Source organism: Vidua chalybeata, chromosome Z (assembly GCF_026979565.1).
Source record: "Vidua chalybeata isolate OUT-0048 chromosome Z, bVidCha1 merged haplotype, whole genome shotgun sequence".
NCBI lineage: Eukaryota > Metazoa > Chordata > Aves > Passeriformes > Viduidae > Vidua > Vidua chalybeata.
The window spans coordinates 66,444,222-66,462,235 of record NC_071570.1 but is presented as its reverse complement, the minus strand read 5'-3'; the positions used below and the strand labels follow the sequence as shown (position 1 = coordinate 66,462,235).

The 18,014-nt window shown below is 41.3% G+C and overlaps 1 protein-coding gene across 1 annotated transcript in view; it reads right to left on the bottom strand.

The window, feature by feature from the left end:
* PCSK1 (proprotein convertase subtilisin/kexin type 1) overlaps positions 1–14,182 on the bottom strand; it is a 29,482-nt gene extending 15,300 nt beyond the window's left edge. Inside the window, exons 1-7 of the mRNA XM_053932621.1 lie at positions 13,968–14,182; positions 12,379–12,483; positions 8,980–9,090; positions 6,575–6,721; positions 6,041–6,117; positions 4,331–4,419; positions 44–216 (exon numbers count right to left, since the gene is read on the bottom strand). Coding sequence (XP_053788596.1) covers positions 44–216; positions 4,331–4,419; positions 6,041–6,117; positions 6,575–6,721; positions 8,980–9,090; positions 12,379–12,483; positions 13,968–14,150 — 885 coding nt within the window. The 5' untranslated portion in view covers positions 14,151–14,182. The remainder of the gene's footprint in view (positions 1–43; positions 217–4,330; positions 4,420–6,040; positions 6,118–6,574; positions 6,722–8,979; positions 9,091–12,378; positions 12,484–13,967) is intronic.
* Positions 14,183–18,014: the final 3,832 nt, after the last annotated feature.

The following is an 18,014-nucleotide window of genomic DNA, read 5'->3' as shown; positions in this document are numbered from 1 at the left end:
CTCTGCCAAAGTTTTTGCTTTATTTTTTCCTGAAGTATAGTACCTGGTTTATCCCATACTCGAAGGCCTTCTGTGCCAGTCTCCCGGGTCCCTCCACAGTTTTACCATCGTCATTGGGACCCCAGCTTGCACTGTAAATATCCACATGTTCTGGATTGAAACCGATTGAACTGGCCTCAATAGCATCAGTGACTATTCCATCCAGCATTCGTATACCTTCACAGAAAAAAAAAAAAAAAAAAAAAAAAAAAAAAAAGCAAGCAGAGTGGATTTACTTTCTGTTCCCTCCTCCTTGTCTTAGTTAACTGGGTTTAATGTTTCCAGTAAAATTAAGCCATAAGTACTGCAACCACAGCCAACTGCTGTTCACATAAAAAGTATTGAGGACAGCTCCTGTCAGTGTAAAACAGTACAGTTAGACTTTATTTGCAAAGCTCGGTGTTTCTCTACAAAAAAAAAAAAAAAAAATCCTTAAAATCTTCTTAGCTTCTTATTTACTTTTTCCTCTCCTTCTACAAAGACCAAAGAAGACGTCTTGCTTACTGTTCTTGTTTTTTTCCTATTGCATTCTCTCTTTCTTCCTCCTTCTTCTCTCTTAGATCTGCAACAAAGACTTCTCCAACTGTTAAAATGCCACTGAAATTAAATAGGTTTTACCAACATTACTTTTATCTGTAAGAGTTCAAAGAGTTTTAGTTCAAAGATGTAGTTCTGAATGTTCTGACCAAAGCATTTGTCCCTAACAGTCATTAAAGGTTTTGCTGTCTCTGTGACACTGCAATTTCACCAGCTCTTCAATCTCCACCACAGGAAAAAAATCTCACTGTTTTGCTACTGCCTCATTTTCTTCTGCTGTGAGCAATCCAAAGATACATAGTCATTAACAATTTATTAGGAGCTGCATGATCTAATCTCCTTCAGAGCAAGCCTGAACACAGTGGTACTTAAAATTCAGGTGCAGGCAGTGGTTCATCTGCACTGGATCCTTTGCTGTGCAAAGCCACAGCTCTGAAGTGGGGCTGCTACCACTGTCCAATGCTGGAAGACAGCAGAAAAACCAGAAATCTGGCAAAATCACCACTATGGCATGGCTCTTACAGCAAAAGCAGCAATATAAGAGTCACCTCAGTCAGGATTCAGCCTGTGTTTACAAGCAATAAAAATGTCTGGGTTCCCTTGGATTTGACAGGTTAGTACTACAGCAGCTGCACCATTGCTGGCAGTTGGTGAATCATGACTACTCATTTTCTAGTATTTTCCACAAAAGACAGTGGGCAAAATGTAGTCATTCTATTTCAAAAAAAACCCCAAAAATACCCAAAAATACCCAAAACCAAAAAACCTCCAACCTTACCCTTGCAGCTCGGTGTCTTGTTCTTTTTTTTATGTTATCAAGCAGAGAAAAAAAGACTGCAAGCATAATTCCTTTCCCGAATGGCTGACCTCTTAATATTCCTAATACTTCTGAGATAAAGCTGAGCTTTATTATTTCATATTCATTAGTGCTAAAATCAGACAAGGGACTTAATCTGCTTTACCACAGCTGCTCCACTATCACTCACAAAGCTGGGAAAAGCACCAAGGTATATCCTGTGCCTCAGGTACTAAAAACACCAGTTACCCAGGATTGTCTTAAACTGAGAATGGTTTGATTACTCTTTTTTTTGTTGTTGTTGGCTCAGAATTTCCAGATTCTCTCGTGCCAGCAAAGATCTGCCTGTGTGAAAGCGACTGCAAGCCCCAGGTGAGAGCTTGCAACACATAATGAGATAGTGGGAAGGTGACAAGTAATGTGCACATACTTCCCACAGATAAAGACAAAGACAAGTCTGTGGATAAATAATGTAGTAAAGGGAAAACAAAACAAAACAAAACTCAAAAAATCCCAAGAGCAATGACTCCACATTGATGAAAACAGCTCAAGGAAAAAATCACTGCCTTGCCTTCCCGATCCTCAGAAATCCTGATTGCTCAAGTCAACTCAGGGATTTGATGACTGCAGTAATATTCCCGTAATCAGAATCCAATTATGTCCTCTTGAATAAACTCTTTTCTATTCTTGCTCCCATCACCAGTCCCACAAAATCAAAAGCAGGCAAAGCCCAAGGTAATTTCAGACACACATCTGTCTGGCAGAAGGGCTATTTTTAGCAACACGAACTCTCAGCCCAGTCCTTTGTAAAATGGAGCTTCTTAATAATTTAATTTCCATGGCAGCACCATGGAAATATCATAACACAGTGGTAGGGTCAGGTATGCAGGAAAATACACATATACTGATTTATACCAGAGGTGATTGATACACATTTCTCAGCTCTACAAACACCAAGAGGTGAATGTTAAAGGTGTCACTTTGAAAACTGGCATGAAGAGTATTTTTTCTTCACACAGCACACAGAGAAGCCCATGGTACTCACAGCCACAAAGCACTGGAGAGGCTGCAACTGGTCAATGTTGCAGAATAGGGCCAGGCATTGATGTGACTGGAGAGAACATTCAGGACTGTTAAACTCAATATTTCCACAGAAAACAAACAACAACAACAACAACAACAAAAATCAATGGAATGTTTTGTTTCACCCCTCAAGGCAAAGTTAAACCAACCTGTGATGCTGAAGGTTGGAGAACAAGGTATTCCACATTGTCAGGGTTTCTTTCCCTGAAGCAGATATTGCTATCAAGAGAGAAGGCACTGGCTGTGGATCACTGGATTTGTCTAATATGGCAACTGCTACAAGTAAACAGCCACTTAAGGAAGTCATCCTGAACTAATGTCGAGTAGAAGTGTGCAATATGTTATTTCATGGATTAAAAAAAAAAAAAAAAAAAAAAAAAAAAAAAAAAAAAAAAAAGGAAGAGAAAAGGAGAAAAACAGCCAAAACAGCTTCTGGAGAAATGAATCTTGTAGAGCTTGGATCATCAAAAAAGCTTCCAGTGTTTATCCACTCCAAATTTATCTGAATATTTTAAAGACTTCTCTTATCTTCCACTGCTCTTTGAACATATTTTTCTTACACCCTTGTCTGGGTATTAATCAGTCTGGTCACATCTAACAGCTTACAATTTCTTTCAACTTTCCACTCTTCCTCCTCCCCACCCAAGTGTATGCTGCTTGCTGGGTAATATGGATTGCTGGACTGCTTTTCCTGCTGCTATTTCCCTTTTCTAGATAAATCATCCCGCACAGATCTGTAGTTTGCATTTGCAAATGAGCACAGATCATATGCAAATAGCTGTGGAAGAACCTCCTCTGTAGATGCAAGAGACTTAAAATATGGGCACAGTGGGAGTCCAGACATCTTTGCAGCTTCATCCATTTTGCCTTCCTTTGAAAATCTGACGTCTTCATATTATGAGTGAGATATTTTATTTAAACAGATCATGACAGCATAATGCATTATGGCGATGGGAAACTGCAAAGCTGACATCCATGACAGCTCAGTGGAGTAACTGGGAGCTGACAAAACACCACGCTGAAATGGTGGGAACGACAGTTATGGGTGTCAATTGCCACTCCTGTAGTTTAGAAGGAAAAAGAGGGAAAAATGGAAAAAGAAGGACTGTACAAATAACTTCCTCTGAGCTAAATAACCATTTGCAACTGATACTTGCATCATTATTATTTCATAAACAACTAACAGATTGAGTCACTGATTAAAAACCAAAAGTACGATATTGATTGATGGGCAAGAAAGACTTTACTTGTTTTCAAATTTGTGTGGTGACAGTAGGGAAGGAAGGTGTTGAAACAAAAAGGACAGCAGTTTGCAAGACTTGACTGACATGACCTTTTGAATGTGATTGTGTAAATGGAAACAATATGCTGCAAATATTGATGGGTATAATTTTGTGTACTCCTACTTTCACTCTACTCAATCCCTTACCTTCCCTGGATAAATAATAATAAGTAGTTAGTTCTTCATTCCTTAAAATATACTATCTTAACTCTAGGTAAATTATAAATTGTTGCTATCATTGTTGTTGCTAATATTATTAATTGTTGTTAATATTCTTAACATTATGATTAATAGTTTTATTATTGTTGTTGTTATCATCATCATCCCCATCTATACTATTGCTGCTGTTGTTAGATACTCCACCTATCTATTTATTAATAACCAAATTCCAGACTTCGCTAAAGAAATCCTGTCATGTACAGGTGTCACTCAGCACTGTTGACAGACAGAATTTTGAAGCTTATAATACTGCAAGATAAATGTTTTCTGAGAATGACCAGTCATTCATATTTCAGACTAATGGTATCTGGCAACACTCATCATCTGTCTTGTTTCCATTCATATTAGACATGTAATTATTTTTGTTTCCTTACCTCCAACCCTGGAGTTGTAGGCTACTCCAACTCCACATTTTCTGTTGTTGGCTTGCATGGCAATTTCTCCAGCACACCGTGTCCCATGCCTGAATAAATACAGCAAGAATAAAGAATACATCATAACAGCTTTGTTGTATTGTACAGAAAGACTCATCAAGGACCTTGGTTTGTTCAAATTCTTCCTTTCAATTAATGCAATGCAGTTATTGAAGAGCTGTTGAATTGTATCTACGTGATACAAAAAATACTTACTTCTCCTAAGCTTCATTAAATATAATTTTACCTACTTAATGCTCAAAGAAATATTTTCATGAGATGATAAATGCTTTCTTTAATTTCACTGCAGGTATCAGTATTTTAGTAGAGTGAAAAAATGGCATAAAATTATGGAGCTAAGAAACATTTTGGACGGAAACATGATACAAATATTTTTTAATCACATGTTTAGATACTTCTTTTCTAAATTACTGCATTTATTTAGGATTTCAGAAAGTGATCCTTTAAAGTATCCCCGTTGCTAATTTTTTCTTGTAACAAACTATTTTCTATGCAATTAATTTTTTTTCTCCATCAGTGATTCTAATTCCTCAATACAGAATGCCTTCCTACAAGTGTCAAGGTAAGAGCACTGTATTATGTAATGCTACAGATTGTTATTCAATGACATGCCTCAATGCTTCTGGGCTGAATTCCATTTACTTATTAATAAAGATTAGAGACAATACAGGTAGATTTAAGAGATAATGACATCATAACAAGAAGATAATGGCTTCTTTCTCTAAAATAACACTGTAACAAAGTAGAAATGCCATTTTTCAAATATTTTATTCATGGATATATTATTGTCAGACTGAACTTTCTTTTTTTTTCCCTCATACAATGATTTGTGTTGTGAATGCTACTGTATTGTCTGATAGGAAACAGGGAACCAATGCATCCATTTCTTGCTATCTTTACTGAGTAGTGGCATTCTAATTTGTTTAAGAAATTGATTATTTTATGTACCAGCTTCTAGGGAGATCCCTCCTGTTCTCTTTCTTATAGACAAAATCCATAACTGGACTATGATGGACGTGCCCAGGTCTGACAGACCCATGAAGAGACTTTTTTTTTTTTTATAATTGCCAGTGCAAAGCAGAGAATTGAAGTTAAAATATACTTTGGGAAGTATCATTCCAGAAACACACAGAGACACAAGAATAGATTATTCCCTTCACCTTGCAGAAACACCTCAGCACCTTGCATGTGGCATGAAGAAATTCAGGATGTCACAGGGAGTTTATAATTATGAAGTTCTTCATCTGGGAATTTTATCCCAGTGTTTATATCAATGTTATGTGAGAATGCTCCTGTAAACTGGAACACAGGATGTTCCTTCTGAGCATCCAATAGTGATTCTTTACATTGAGGGCAACCGAGCACTGCCACAGGTTGCCTAGGGAGGTTGTGGCCTCTCCCTCCTTGGAAGTGTTCAAAAGCCATCCTGATCATCCTGGGCAGCAGGCTCTAGAGCTCCCTGCTTGAGCAGATGACCTTCAGAAATCCCTTCCAAGCTCTACCATCCAGTGCTTCTGTTAAACAAATTCTTCCTCTTACAAAATATTTGCCACAGGACACCTACACAGAAATTTTTCCACTTGTACCTTCTGTCACACAAACTAACACTGTAATGTTTTGCTGTCTTCAGACAGCTGTGAAGCTACTCACTTGTTTTCATTTGTTGGGTCATATCTAGGAAAGGGATCATGATCATTGTCATTGAAATCGTAACTTGCCTTTGGGTCCTACGTGCAAAAAAAAGAGAAGCAGAATTAATTCAGATAACTAGAAAAGGCATTTCTAAATTGCTAACAAAATGGGTTCTAGAGTGTATTTATTTACTTGACGTGCCTCATATTGGCAGCAATCAAGCTGGTAGAATTTGATGCTATTAACAATTCTATAACTTTTTCATGGAGCTTTAATAATTTAGCATTAAACCGCTACATACAAATGTGTCTGGGAACTAAATCTACTGAAGGAAAAACAAAACAACAGAATATCTGCCCCGCTACCCTTGCTAAGTGACATTCAGCTTCGTGTGACACAGACAGACCAGGTTCCAAATCATGCCTAAGGCAAGTATTTCAGTCTTTGTACTGCAGGAGCTGACTTACAGAACAAAGAGCTAGGGAAGAGTGTCTGTTTATCAAATTTGCAATGAGTTAATGTATTTCATAGCATTCTGATGCTCAAGCTTACATAGTTAGTATAGATGTCAGTGTGATTCCACTCCAATCCATCGTCAAGGACTGTGATGACAACTCCCTTGCCTGTGAATCCTTTCTGCCACACAGGAATAACATGGAGATCCAGTTTGGGCAGGGATGGAGTAATTCTTGTATCTTGCTGTGGGACAGAAGGAATTCAAATATATCAGCATTTTATCTATTTATACCAAACAGGTCCAAAGTTGTATTCTAAAGATGCTGTAAACAATCTCAGCCAGAACTTGTGTATTTTGCTCAAATTTTGCAAATACAAAACAAAAATTAATTTCATCAGATACTTGTGGGACTGAAAGATTTACCCTGCTGTTTGAATATCCCTGAAGACCACTCCTAAACAGAAAACATCTTGTATTTTTTGTAAGTAGGCAGCAGAAACTGAAAGGAGTGGTGGGGATGCACCCATGGACTTTGGAACACTGGGTTAATAATCAGACCTGCTTATGTTTGTTCTTTCCATTTGATGAGGAGCCAAGACAATGCCCGCAGTGCAGTGATCTGGATTTCCTCCAAGTGTATTTTCTCCTTGGACATTAAAGTTAGCCAGAGCAAAATAATTAATGGGTAAAACAATTAAGGTAGTAGTTTGGTTGGGAGCAACTGTGTTGAATCACAATTTTCTCTTTACTACCCTCATTGCTGTTCCTGTGGTAAATCAGCTGGAAGTATGAATCATATATAGCCTTCTCTTCTGCAGCAAGTTTTTTGAAGAGTATCTCCTAAATGGGTGATTTTCCCCCTCTAATACTAAAGGAGAAGTACATACATGTAATTTAGAAAACATGCTTACAGCCCCCATAAAAGCAGAGATGTAAAAAGAAGCACTTTCATTCTCTGTGTACAGTTTCTCTGTGCACAGTTACGTTAGCTGACAGCAGGTTTTCTGTATGTCTTTGTTTCCAAAGAAATACTGCATAAAATACAAGGCTTAGGAAAAGAAATTTGTTATGGGGGTGAAATTTCTTTCATTTTCTGCTATCTGTATCTGACTGCTTCCATTCAGGAAATTATATGAGAATTCAAGCTTTGTTCTCTTGAATCCATCAAATAATATTTTTCCTGGTGATGTATGAAGGTACGCAGGATAGAGCTAAAACTGTTGCCATCAAATAATAAAAATAAGGTAATAGTCAGTTATTCACTACAAGGCAAAAAACCTTGGTATTTTGGAAGAAAATGTCTAACACTTTCATGCATTTTATCAGAAAACTTCAATGTTCATTGTGAGCAAGGCTAAGCAACATGTTTTTATTTCTCATGTGTGAAAACTAGAGGGAAAAGTAGTGAAAACTATAAATAGGTGGGAAAAGGAACTAAATCTCCTGGAGAGCAGAACATTGCCAGTTTTTTTTTTTTTCCCTGACTGCTTTTATGAATCATGTGTGTGTTTGTGTATTTGTCTAATATAGACATCTTGGAAATGTCCTGCTTTTTTGGATATGGGCAAGGAAGCAAACAGACATTCTTGATCAAAGAAAAGCTGAATTCTTACAGATAACAATTTTTTTTCTGTTCAGAAAAAGTCTGCAGGAATCTTCATGGAAATATTTTATGCTATGTGGTTTATAATTTATCTTCCCTAGCTCAAATAAAGGAAAGCAGCCTAGAGTTTGGTGTGATTTCTCTAAGATGAATTGAGGAAAAGTATTTCCAGCCACTTGTGCCCCATTTGTGCTTGATCTTTCTTTCTGATTTGCTATACCCCCCCTTTAAGCCCATTCCTGTTCTGAGTGAAAGCAATGAATCCCAGATTGAAGGTACAGCTAGATGCACAATGGAAACACAGGCTTTTGGAAGAAACCATGTAAAACCTAAGTGATCAACTGTATTTCTCAATTGACACATGCAGACAGAAACTATGGAGCTCAGGAAATTTTTTTCCCTGAGGTTTTGAGCATGTCAGTGAGCTTAGAGACCCTCTAATATATAAGTCCTAGTCCATGTGGCTGAAAGTGCTTGCTGTGTGAATGCAGATGTTTTTGTTTTCATCTGGTGTATGTATTCTGCACTACCAATTTTAATAAAGAAATAGATGGCCAGCTTCAGATATGGTAATGGACTTCTTACACAAAATCCCACAAATATTTTTAAATTATCATTAAATTGGTTTTAACAGTTAACAATTTGTGATATCATCCCCCTCCCCCATACTAAATAGCAGCTGAATTGCCATCTAGAATCTTTGTAGAAGTGATATTCCACAGAAGAGAGAACATTGCCTGAAAATGTTATGCACAGAGATCACTCATTTTTACAGCATACACTAACGAAAAGGACTCTTCATTTATTACCTTTGGTGCAATCACTCTGATACTGGTAAAATAGTGCAGCTGGTGGCACAACCACCTTCCCCAGTTCCACAGGGCAACAAATACTTACCAGATACCACTGCTGATTCCACATAGGGTCGTTGAAAAAGCTTTCTGCTGAGTCTCTCATAGCAGCACGCTTAGTTCGCTTTTTTTCATACTGCTGCTCTGCCCATGACACCTACAATTATTTGTAAAAATATAAGTGAACCTCTTTAATTTGGGACTTTCTTAACCTGGAGTATAAGGGCTTTTGTCACACAGAGAGATTTTGGTGCCTAAAGCAAAATGAACAATATTCAGTACAGAGAAGAGGATTATTTAAACTGTAGTACAGTGAGATTTAGGGAAGAGAACTTGGTGAAATCACAATACTGTAGAATCAATTCTACAGAAAATCATTAAGTACAAGTTAACAAGGAACACCTGTGAATGATACAAGGCAGGTTTTTACATCAAATAAAACCATGTAGTATGGCTAGAAGGTCATCTAAGCAATGGTTCTTACTGAAACAAGGAAAACCATGGCCTGCTTCTTTCTCCTATTTATCTTTTATTCACTCTCTATTGGGAGTGAAAAGGAAAGAGTCTCTGGCTTTAGTCTAGCAATTATAATGATGCTGTTACTCACAGACTAGCTAGACTTCCAAGTCTCCTCGCTAGTGGTGTTTTGAAGAAGAATGGTCAATTAGCAAGCTACAAATATTAGACTAACTTCATCACTGGCATAATTCCACTTAAGGCAACCTAAAGCCAAAATGCTTCAGCATGCTTTGATAAAGCATCAAATGAGTTGCACAGCCTTTGTGCACAGGCACAGCAGTCTCTAAGGCTCTAGGTTGTATTTTAAATGTGTATGGCCCTTGAATGCATTACTGAACCCAGTTCAGATGAAATCCTGATGATGATGCCTCTCTCTGTGCTGTGTGCTCTTTTTGGAAAGGAAATAAAACACTATTAGTTGTTCCTTGTATGGTCACTCTGATGCAGGTATGGTTGGTCCTTTTCATCCCAAATTCCAAGCAGGCAAAGCAAACTCAGGTTCAGTAAGGTTGCCAAGTTCCTGTGACAAGCCTCACATGGAGCATGCCTTGGATCTAATCTTTTACTTTCAAGCTCTGAATAGATTCTGTTCCTTTTATCTGCTGTGATTGAGCAGCTTTATGATTCTGACATCTATCACCATATATGAGATAATAATGACTCAGAAGTTATGATTAAAAAGTATGATTTGATTAAAATGCAATTTTCTAATGAAAGCCTAATGAAAATTCACTACAAGAACATAAATCCTTTAAAATGGTATATGCATTAGACATGTTTATGATTCTCTTTGCTATATATTTAGTCCTAAACCCCCTACAAATCTTGGTCATAGAAGACGAATATACCCATACAAGCTTAGGTATTTTAAACTGCTCTATTGATATCTCAGGCCATACATACTTGTGCACACATTGGAGCAATTACCTCTATCTCTCTTCCCTGCCCACAGAAAAGCTTGACCTCTTCACCACCCAACAGTAATTAGCAGTTGACAACTTCCATGCTTGTTATTTCTTTTCACAGTGAGCAAGTGCACTGAAGGGAAATGAGCTGAAACTCCCAAGCACATATGTCAGGCAAATAAGGAAAATGTTTGTCACTCAGCAGCTGGATGATGTTCCAGCCATCCATCTCCAGCAGAAGCTGAAGGCCCCATGCCAAATCTCCAATCATTGATACATAAAGCAGTAAAAAAATCCTCAATTCAAATCTACTTGCAAGAAAGTAGACTTGGAAACTAGTGCAAATACTAGAAGAAGTTAGGTAACCAGATAATTATATCCCTTCAATGTATTCACAGCCTTTATCTGTTTTACAACAAACACTATAGGAAGCAAATAAATATTCAGATTAGAGACAAGTTTTACCACAACTTTCACACTTAACATACCGTAAAATTCATGAAGGCATTATACAAACAAAAATAGGATTTCCTTTTCTCTTTTTAAAGGTTGAATATAAATCTTTTTAAGTAGGCTACTGCTGAGCAAGAGCAGCTCTTCAGAGCAAAGGTCCTTGTGTAACTACAGAGTTACATGATTGCTTTGTGTTTATACACTTACATAATGCATAATTACATCTCATTTATTCACAGAGTTAATTTGCATACTGGATGGTAAATAAAATGGAAATTGGAGTAAATTTAGCAAATCACCTTCAGCACTTTGAATCTAAATGTCTGGTAGCAATATAATACAATCACTCCATTCTGCTACTATTTTAGAATGTGATGCATTGGACACTTTCATTCTTCCCTGTGTAACAGATTCATTTGATGAAGTAAAAGAGAGAGACTGCACCCAAAACTCTGATCCTGAACATCGTACTACAATGACATGGGACATGTGGTCATATATGTAGACATAAATTTGAACTAGTTTAGACTGAATCTGCAGGTTTGAACATTGCCAAGTTAGGATTTTTTCAGCTTCAACTGTTAAACCAGTCCCTGTTTGCAAGGAAATAGATGAAATTGTACAGTTTTGAAACAAAACAGGCAAAACAAACACCCTGTCTTTCCACACAGAATATTTCCTCCTAGCTGACATTTGCATCTAAAACCTCCAGATAGAAGATTACTCATTCTGAAGTGATTTGTCCTTATATGATAACTTGCTGGTTTGACAACTAGGTTACTATGATTTGGACAGCGCTTATTGTCACAATGATTGTTGCAACAATGCTGATCTTAAAATCAAATGTTGTTGTTGTGACATTTCCCAGCAAGTAGTTTGTAAGAGAGGCTGACAGCTTTGTGGTCTGCTCTTTAAATTTGTCATGCACTTCTGTTTTTTATTATGGTTACAAACAGAAATGCTTCTTTCTGAAATAAAGCCAGACAAACGAGGGGTCTGCTTCACCAGTGGGTTATACCTTAGACCCCTCTCCAGTTTGCCTGTTCTCTGATTGCAGTGGCATATCATTGCAACATTGGAATGTGTGATGGATCCTTTGAGAAGGGATTTTGGCTTACTGTAGAAGTCAATCCAGCAGAACATCAGCCCTTTATCCCTGGTTCTTTTTTTTTACTTAATATTCAGTCACTTTAAATCAAACCTAATTCACATGGTAATTGCACAGACGTGGCCTAATTAAACTTAGTGCATCTATGGATTTTTACTTTGAATCCAGCCCCTTGGTTCCCTGTTCACATTTTCTTCAGTGGCACATCAACATATGAAATTCTGGTGCTGCACATCTTAAATCTTAATTTGGAAAGCTCTCATAAAATATGTGGTAAGGGAGGGTCAGCCTCTGCCTGTGAATGACAGAATAGTTAAGTATTATTCAGCATGAGTATGGATGGCTGAATATATTAGATTTGCAAAATGAGGAAAGCCTGCCTGTGACCTCTTTACAAAGCTAGTGGTAAAGAGACAGAATAAAAAAAATTACAAAAAAAGAGAATAAATTTAACACTTACCCGTTCATCATCAGAAAGTCTCTTAGTGATATGAATAGCACTTCTTCGGGACCGTCTTGGGTGACTTTTATGTCTGAATAAGTAGTGGTTTTTCAGTGATCCAATCTGTAAGACACAGGCATGCTTTAATTGTCAGGAAGTATTTCCCCACTGTGAGCAAGTACCAACAATCAAAACCTGAAAGAATTCACACTGCCTTAAAGACAAAAGAGCAAGAAACTAGCCTGTAGATATTTTAATCCAAATAAGGAAGCACTCTTCCAGTAACAAGTGCTTCTCTCAGCCTGTGTGCTGCTAGAAGAAGCTGGGGGAGTAATTTCATTTGGGCTACACAAGCTACTACTACAGGACTCAAGTTACACAGCACCTGTACTAGTGACCGCTACAATCATGGACACACCTTGGCAAGGCCACATTTCGATGGGCAGGTTGCACATCAGTTTTATCTGCCTTTCCTGGGTTTCTGCTGGACAGGTGTGAAAAGCTTTTTGGACGACTTCAGACACCTCAATGCAGGGCTGGGTTGTACAGGCACCCACTGTAGCACCATTTTCACTTGCTCAGTAGCCAGCCAGCCACCGGGCAAGCCAGGTGCACCCCACTGACTTTGAACACTCCACTTCCCTAAGGACCGGCTCATTGACAGCTGTGGGGGCAAATGTACTGGTGACAAGGGCAGGAGGACCAAACCCACAGAGGTGGGATCACACCTACGGGTTTGGGAGCGCGTTGAACACGGCCGTGCCCTAAAGCGGGGATGGGCAGGTGGCCAGAGGGGGCTGCCCGCAGACAGCACCAGTAGTACGGAGGGGGACTGATCGCGACCCCGACCACGGGGTCGGGCCGGGGGCAGCAGGGTCCCAGCGCTGGGGGACGCCGTGCCCGGCACAGGACCCTCACCGGGAGGTGAGAATCTGCTCCCTCACGGCGGTTACTCATCCCTGACAACGCTGACGTCACGGCATCCCAAAAAAAGCTCCCAAGGGATGGCTGGAGAGAAGCCCCGCGATGGCAATGGAGCCGGCGGGGCGGAGGCAGCGCGGGGTCGTAGCCGACACTCCCCGCGCACTCCTCCTCCTGCCCGGACTGCGGGGGGGAGAGCCGAGCGCCCTGCCCGGTCCCCTGCGGCACAGTGGAGTGCCCGGCCGGTCTCCTCAGGAGGAGCGGGGTGCCCTGACTGACTCTGTCCGTTCTCCTCAGGGAGAGCCAGCTTCCCTGACTGGACCCCTCCAGGGAGAGCCGGACCTCCCGCCCGACCCTGCCCAGTCCCGCCAAGAGCGGGAGCGCCCTGCCCTCTCCCGTCAAGGAGAGCCGGAGGTCCCCGCCCGGTACCCGGAGGAAGAGCCGAGTCGCCCTGCCCTGTCCCCTCCGAGAGAGCTGTCCCTCGCCGGGCGTCAGGGGCAGACCCGGACCCGGGGAGGCTGTGGTGGGGGATCGGGAGCTTTAAACTCCCCGGAGCTCCGCCGGCGGCAGCCGGGCACAAGTTTGAGGGAGAGGGGAGGGAAGGAGCCTCGCGGGATGGGAAAGGAGCCCCGTCGCGGAGCATCCTGCGGGATGCGCGGTGGCGGCTGTCCCCTACCCGGCCGTACCTGCCCCACCAGGTCGTAGTCCAGCTCGTCCGCGATGGCTCTGGCAGCGTCGGGGCCGGCCGGGATTTCCGCTGCCCACTCGTTGAGGAAGAGCCGCCCGGCGCTGCCTCCTCGGGGCAGGGACCAGGCTACCAGGAGCACGGCCAGGGCCGCGCACCGGCTGGCCCAGCGCCGCCCGGCCATGGCCGCGGGACGCGGGAGGGATGCGGGCGGGATGCGGGCGGGATGCGGGCGGGATGCGGCGCCGCGTTGCTACGCGATAGCGCGGAGCGGAGCCCTGCCTGCCTGCCTGCCGGCGCGGCTGCCCGAGGCTCACAGACCCTCCGGAGCCGGAATGGAAATGAGTGTTTACACGTCAAAACGACGACAGCCATCCTGACGTCAAGTGTACCTGGTCCCCGAGCCGGGGGGGAAGGGGGGGGGGGCGCGGAAGCGAGCGGGATGGAGGTGGGGGCGCGGGGGCGAAGCCCGGGGGACGGGGACGGGGGGATGGCGGGAGTGGCAGCGACTCGGCGGGAAGGGGGATGCGAGGTCTGGTCCCCGAGGGTCGAGGGGCAGGGTCGGTGCCGGTGCGCGATCGTTTCCATTGTTGTAGGTGATCGGTGAGACCGAGCCCGAGCCGAGGTGAGGCAGGAGCGCGGACCGCGCCTGCCCCTCGCACCCATCCTATCGCGGGTGGGTTTTCTGCCCCCAGCCCGCGTCCCCTCTCGCCTCGCTGCGAGGTCACAGCGAGGTGAATTTAGCATTTTTTGTTCAATTGGGCTTCTAACCCAGTGGGCGGCACAGCACGATTACCGCGTATTGTCCCCCGACACCTCTGACACACCACAGATGCAATAATGGGCACCCTGCCCACCCTGGTAATGGTGGGCAAACATATTTATCCTCAAATACAGTTATTAATTTTGTACAATTTCTCTTTTAAAAATAAATTCCATTTTTATTCTTTTAATCGCATCCAGTGGTCTGCATGTTGTACTTTTTCAGCAATTTCTTAAATTTGTTAAACACTTATTCATACATTTTCACTTTGCATCTGCATTTCCCCAGTCCCTTCAGTTTTATTTAATATTCCCTCTACCTTTTCATTGTCTTTTCACGTGTTAGAAAATGCTTCTAAAACTTTCCTGATGCTTTCTAAATGCCCTTTGCCTCTGAAACTGAACCTTCTAGCAACTTCATTTTATGGTGCACTGTATTTCATTTCTTGATTCTTCCAACTTTTAGCAAGCTGGTTTTAGATCTGTGCTTCAATACTGTGCTTCCTTCCATTTATTATGGACTGACAGATATATGCCTGCCTTGCTCTTCACTGGCTTCTAAAATGGAAAAATAACCAAAACATAAATATGAAAAAATGAAGAGAGGAAAATATTTTAAAAGGTCAGTGTTTCAGTGTCTGACATCTCATTCCCAGACATCCCCCTGAGAGTGGATATGGTTCTGGGCATCTCCATGGACCCACAGGGATCAGGGGACTGTAATCACTGCTACTGCTCTGCCAGCCATAAGAGTAGGAGCCTCAAATAAAAGAATATGAATGGATCCATGAGAGGGGGAAAGGGTGGATGTGTAGTAAGTATACTAGAAATGCTAAGAGAATATCAATAAATATTGATATAGAATAGAAAACTGATAAAATGGCACTGGAACACCATCCTGTTTTTCACCCATGTTTGCTTTCTGCAACATGGTGTAACAACAGGTCAAGGTTTACCAAAGCCAAGGCAGCAACAAGGGCATGTGGTTCCTGTTCATTTTAATTTATTTTATTCTCTGCATGATTTTCTCAGTACTCACTGCCAAAAATGTCTTTTCTTCACTTTCCTGGACAGATGCCTTAAAGTTCCCTCTGTTCCATTTTTAGAATTGTTACTGAGGTTTTATTTAAATGTGGCCACCTCACCAAGCAATTTCTGATTCCGTGTAGGTTTATCCTGTATGAGTGTTACCACCAGTGTTCTACTCAGAACACAAAGTGCTTTTTTACCTCTCATTTCTCATCACTGAGACTGCAAGCTGGCATGGCTTTTTTACTGCATTTTGTGTTAAGGAACTCTGCAGAAATATTGTCTCCATACAGAAATGGAATCAGAGTCGTATGTACGTATAATGACAATTTATATCCTCAAGTCTTTAAGTAGTGGTCAGAACATCTACATCAAGAGGAGTGTTTTGAAAGTCTAGGCACTCTTTTCTAAATGATAAATTCATTCACATGTGTTTGGTTTTTAAGAAATCCTTCCATGCAGGATGATGGGCTGTGTACAGAGTTCTGAATTGTGCTGGAGAATGAGTCTGTGCTACATGGGCTAGCTTATGTCATCCATTCAGGAAAGATGCTGTCCGAGGCACTACATTCCCATCTAATTATAGCACAACAAATAGGAACAGCTTGCTCAGCAGCATCAGGTGGAGTCAAAGATAATTGTTTTATGCTTCATAAACAATTTAGGCTTGTTGTTTATCAGTGAAATATTTATTTAGTCCCTACTGCACCCAGTGGTACTGTACCTGAGTGTAAGATCAGAAACAAGGCTGGTTATGAAAATATTATTTCTTCTTTATAGTTTCAGTTTAACATGGAATTCAAGGTAGACCTGCTTCCAGGGGATCCACATCCCAATAAGGACCTACTGCAGAGGTTTTTATCAGTGGGAATCATTACATTCCCCAAGTGGAAATATATCCTTGTAGACCTAGTGCAAAATACTCCTTTGCACATAGGTAAGATATCTACCAATACAGCGTGTAACTCTGAGGATGAAATCCTAAGTTACAAGGGCCAGGAGTTTTCCTGAGTGGGTTTTTCTCCCTTATTGTCAAAAGGCATGCAAATATTTGAAGTTGTAGCTGTGTTTTTGTGCTCACATTTCTGATCCTTCAAAGCCTTGTCCATGAAAAAGGGAGACAGGCTGGTTTTGAAAAGCCAGGTACTTTCACCCAACACTCCATTTCCTTGCTTGTTAGTAAACATAACTTATTAAAACCTAGTAATGCTTATTCAAAGTTCAAGTCCATAATCTCGAGCCCAGCTCTCTGTTGGCTGCCATGGCATCTCTCCAGACATCTGCTACTGGTGTGGGCACCACTCTCTGCAGCTGGTACCCTGTGACTTCACCACATCCACACTGATGTCTGACAAACCCATCCATTCATCAGAAGTTCAGTGGGGAAAGCTGGAGGGGTTCAAGAACTTCAGCACCTCTGAATAGTGGCCAGAGCTCTGTGAAATTTATCTGTTACAGGGTGGGAAGCACAGGCATGAGTCTCTGTGAGCTGTGAATTGAGAAAGCTGTCGCAGAAATGAAAGTACCCCAGGAAGGGATAAAGTGAGAAAAATACATTTCTTCTTTGTGCACCTTGTAGGAGAGGAGCTGTCTTCTTGCTGAGGCAATTAAGGAAAGGGCAGAGATAAACAGGAGCAGTATATAAAGAAAACCAAAGGCAGGTAAAAGCACCATGTTTATCTGCAGAAAATTCAAAAGGGTTCAGGAGGATGCCACTGTTTTATCACCTTGTTTTGTTGCAAGTATATTTTGAATGAAGAAAGGTATTATGTAATGACATTTTCTTTTAGATCAGTAACAATGTAAAAGCCAGATAGAAGATTCATCTCTAATGTCATATCTTGATCAGCCATTTGATTTTGTAAGATCAAGCCAAGCATATTTTGTCTACCCACAGAGCTTGCTTTCAATATGTGAGCTGAATTTAGGTAAAAATACTGGTAATTCTTGATGGATAAACAATAAACCCTCTCTGTGAGAAATCAAAAGAAGTGTGTTTAAGAAGCAGGAGGAACAAATCCTGAACGTGTTACTGAGTCCCTGCACACACTGCTGGGTTGACAGAGATAGGACCAGGTCTTGACTCTGGGAATCTTCCACAACCTCAGACTGAGGAAAAGGCTTGTCCTGTCCACTGCAAGCCTTGCTGTGACAGGAAGAGTGATGCAGAGACAGATTCACATGCTGGGGAAACAAATCAAGGCACAGGGATCAACACTCAGCCCAGTCCTAGACTAACAATTTGACTTCTGGGTAT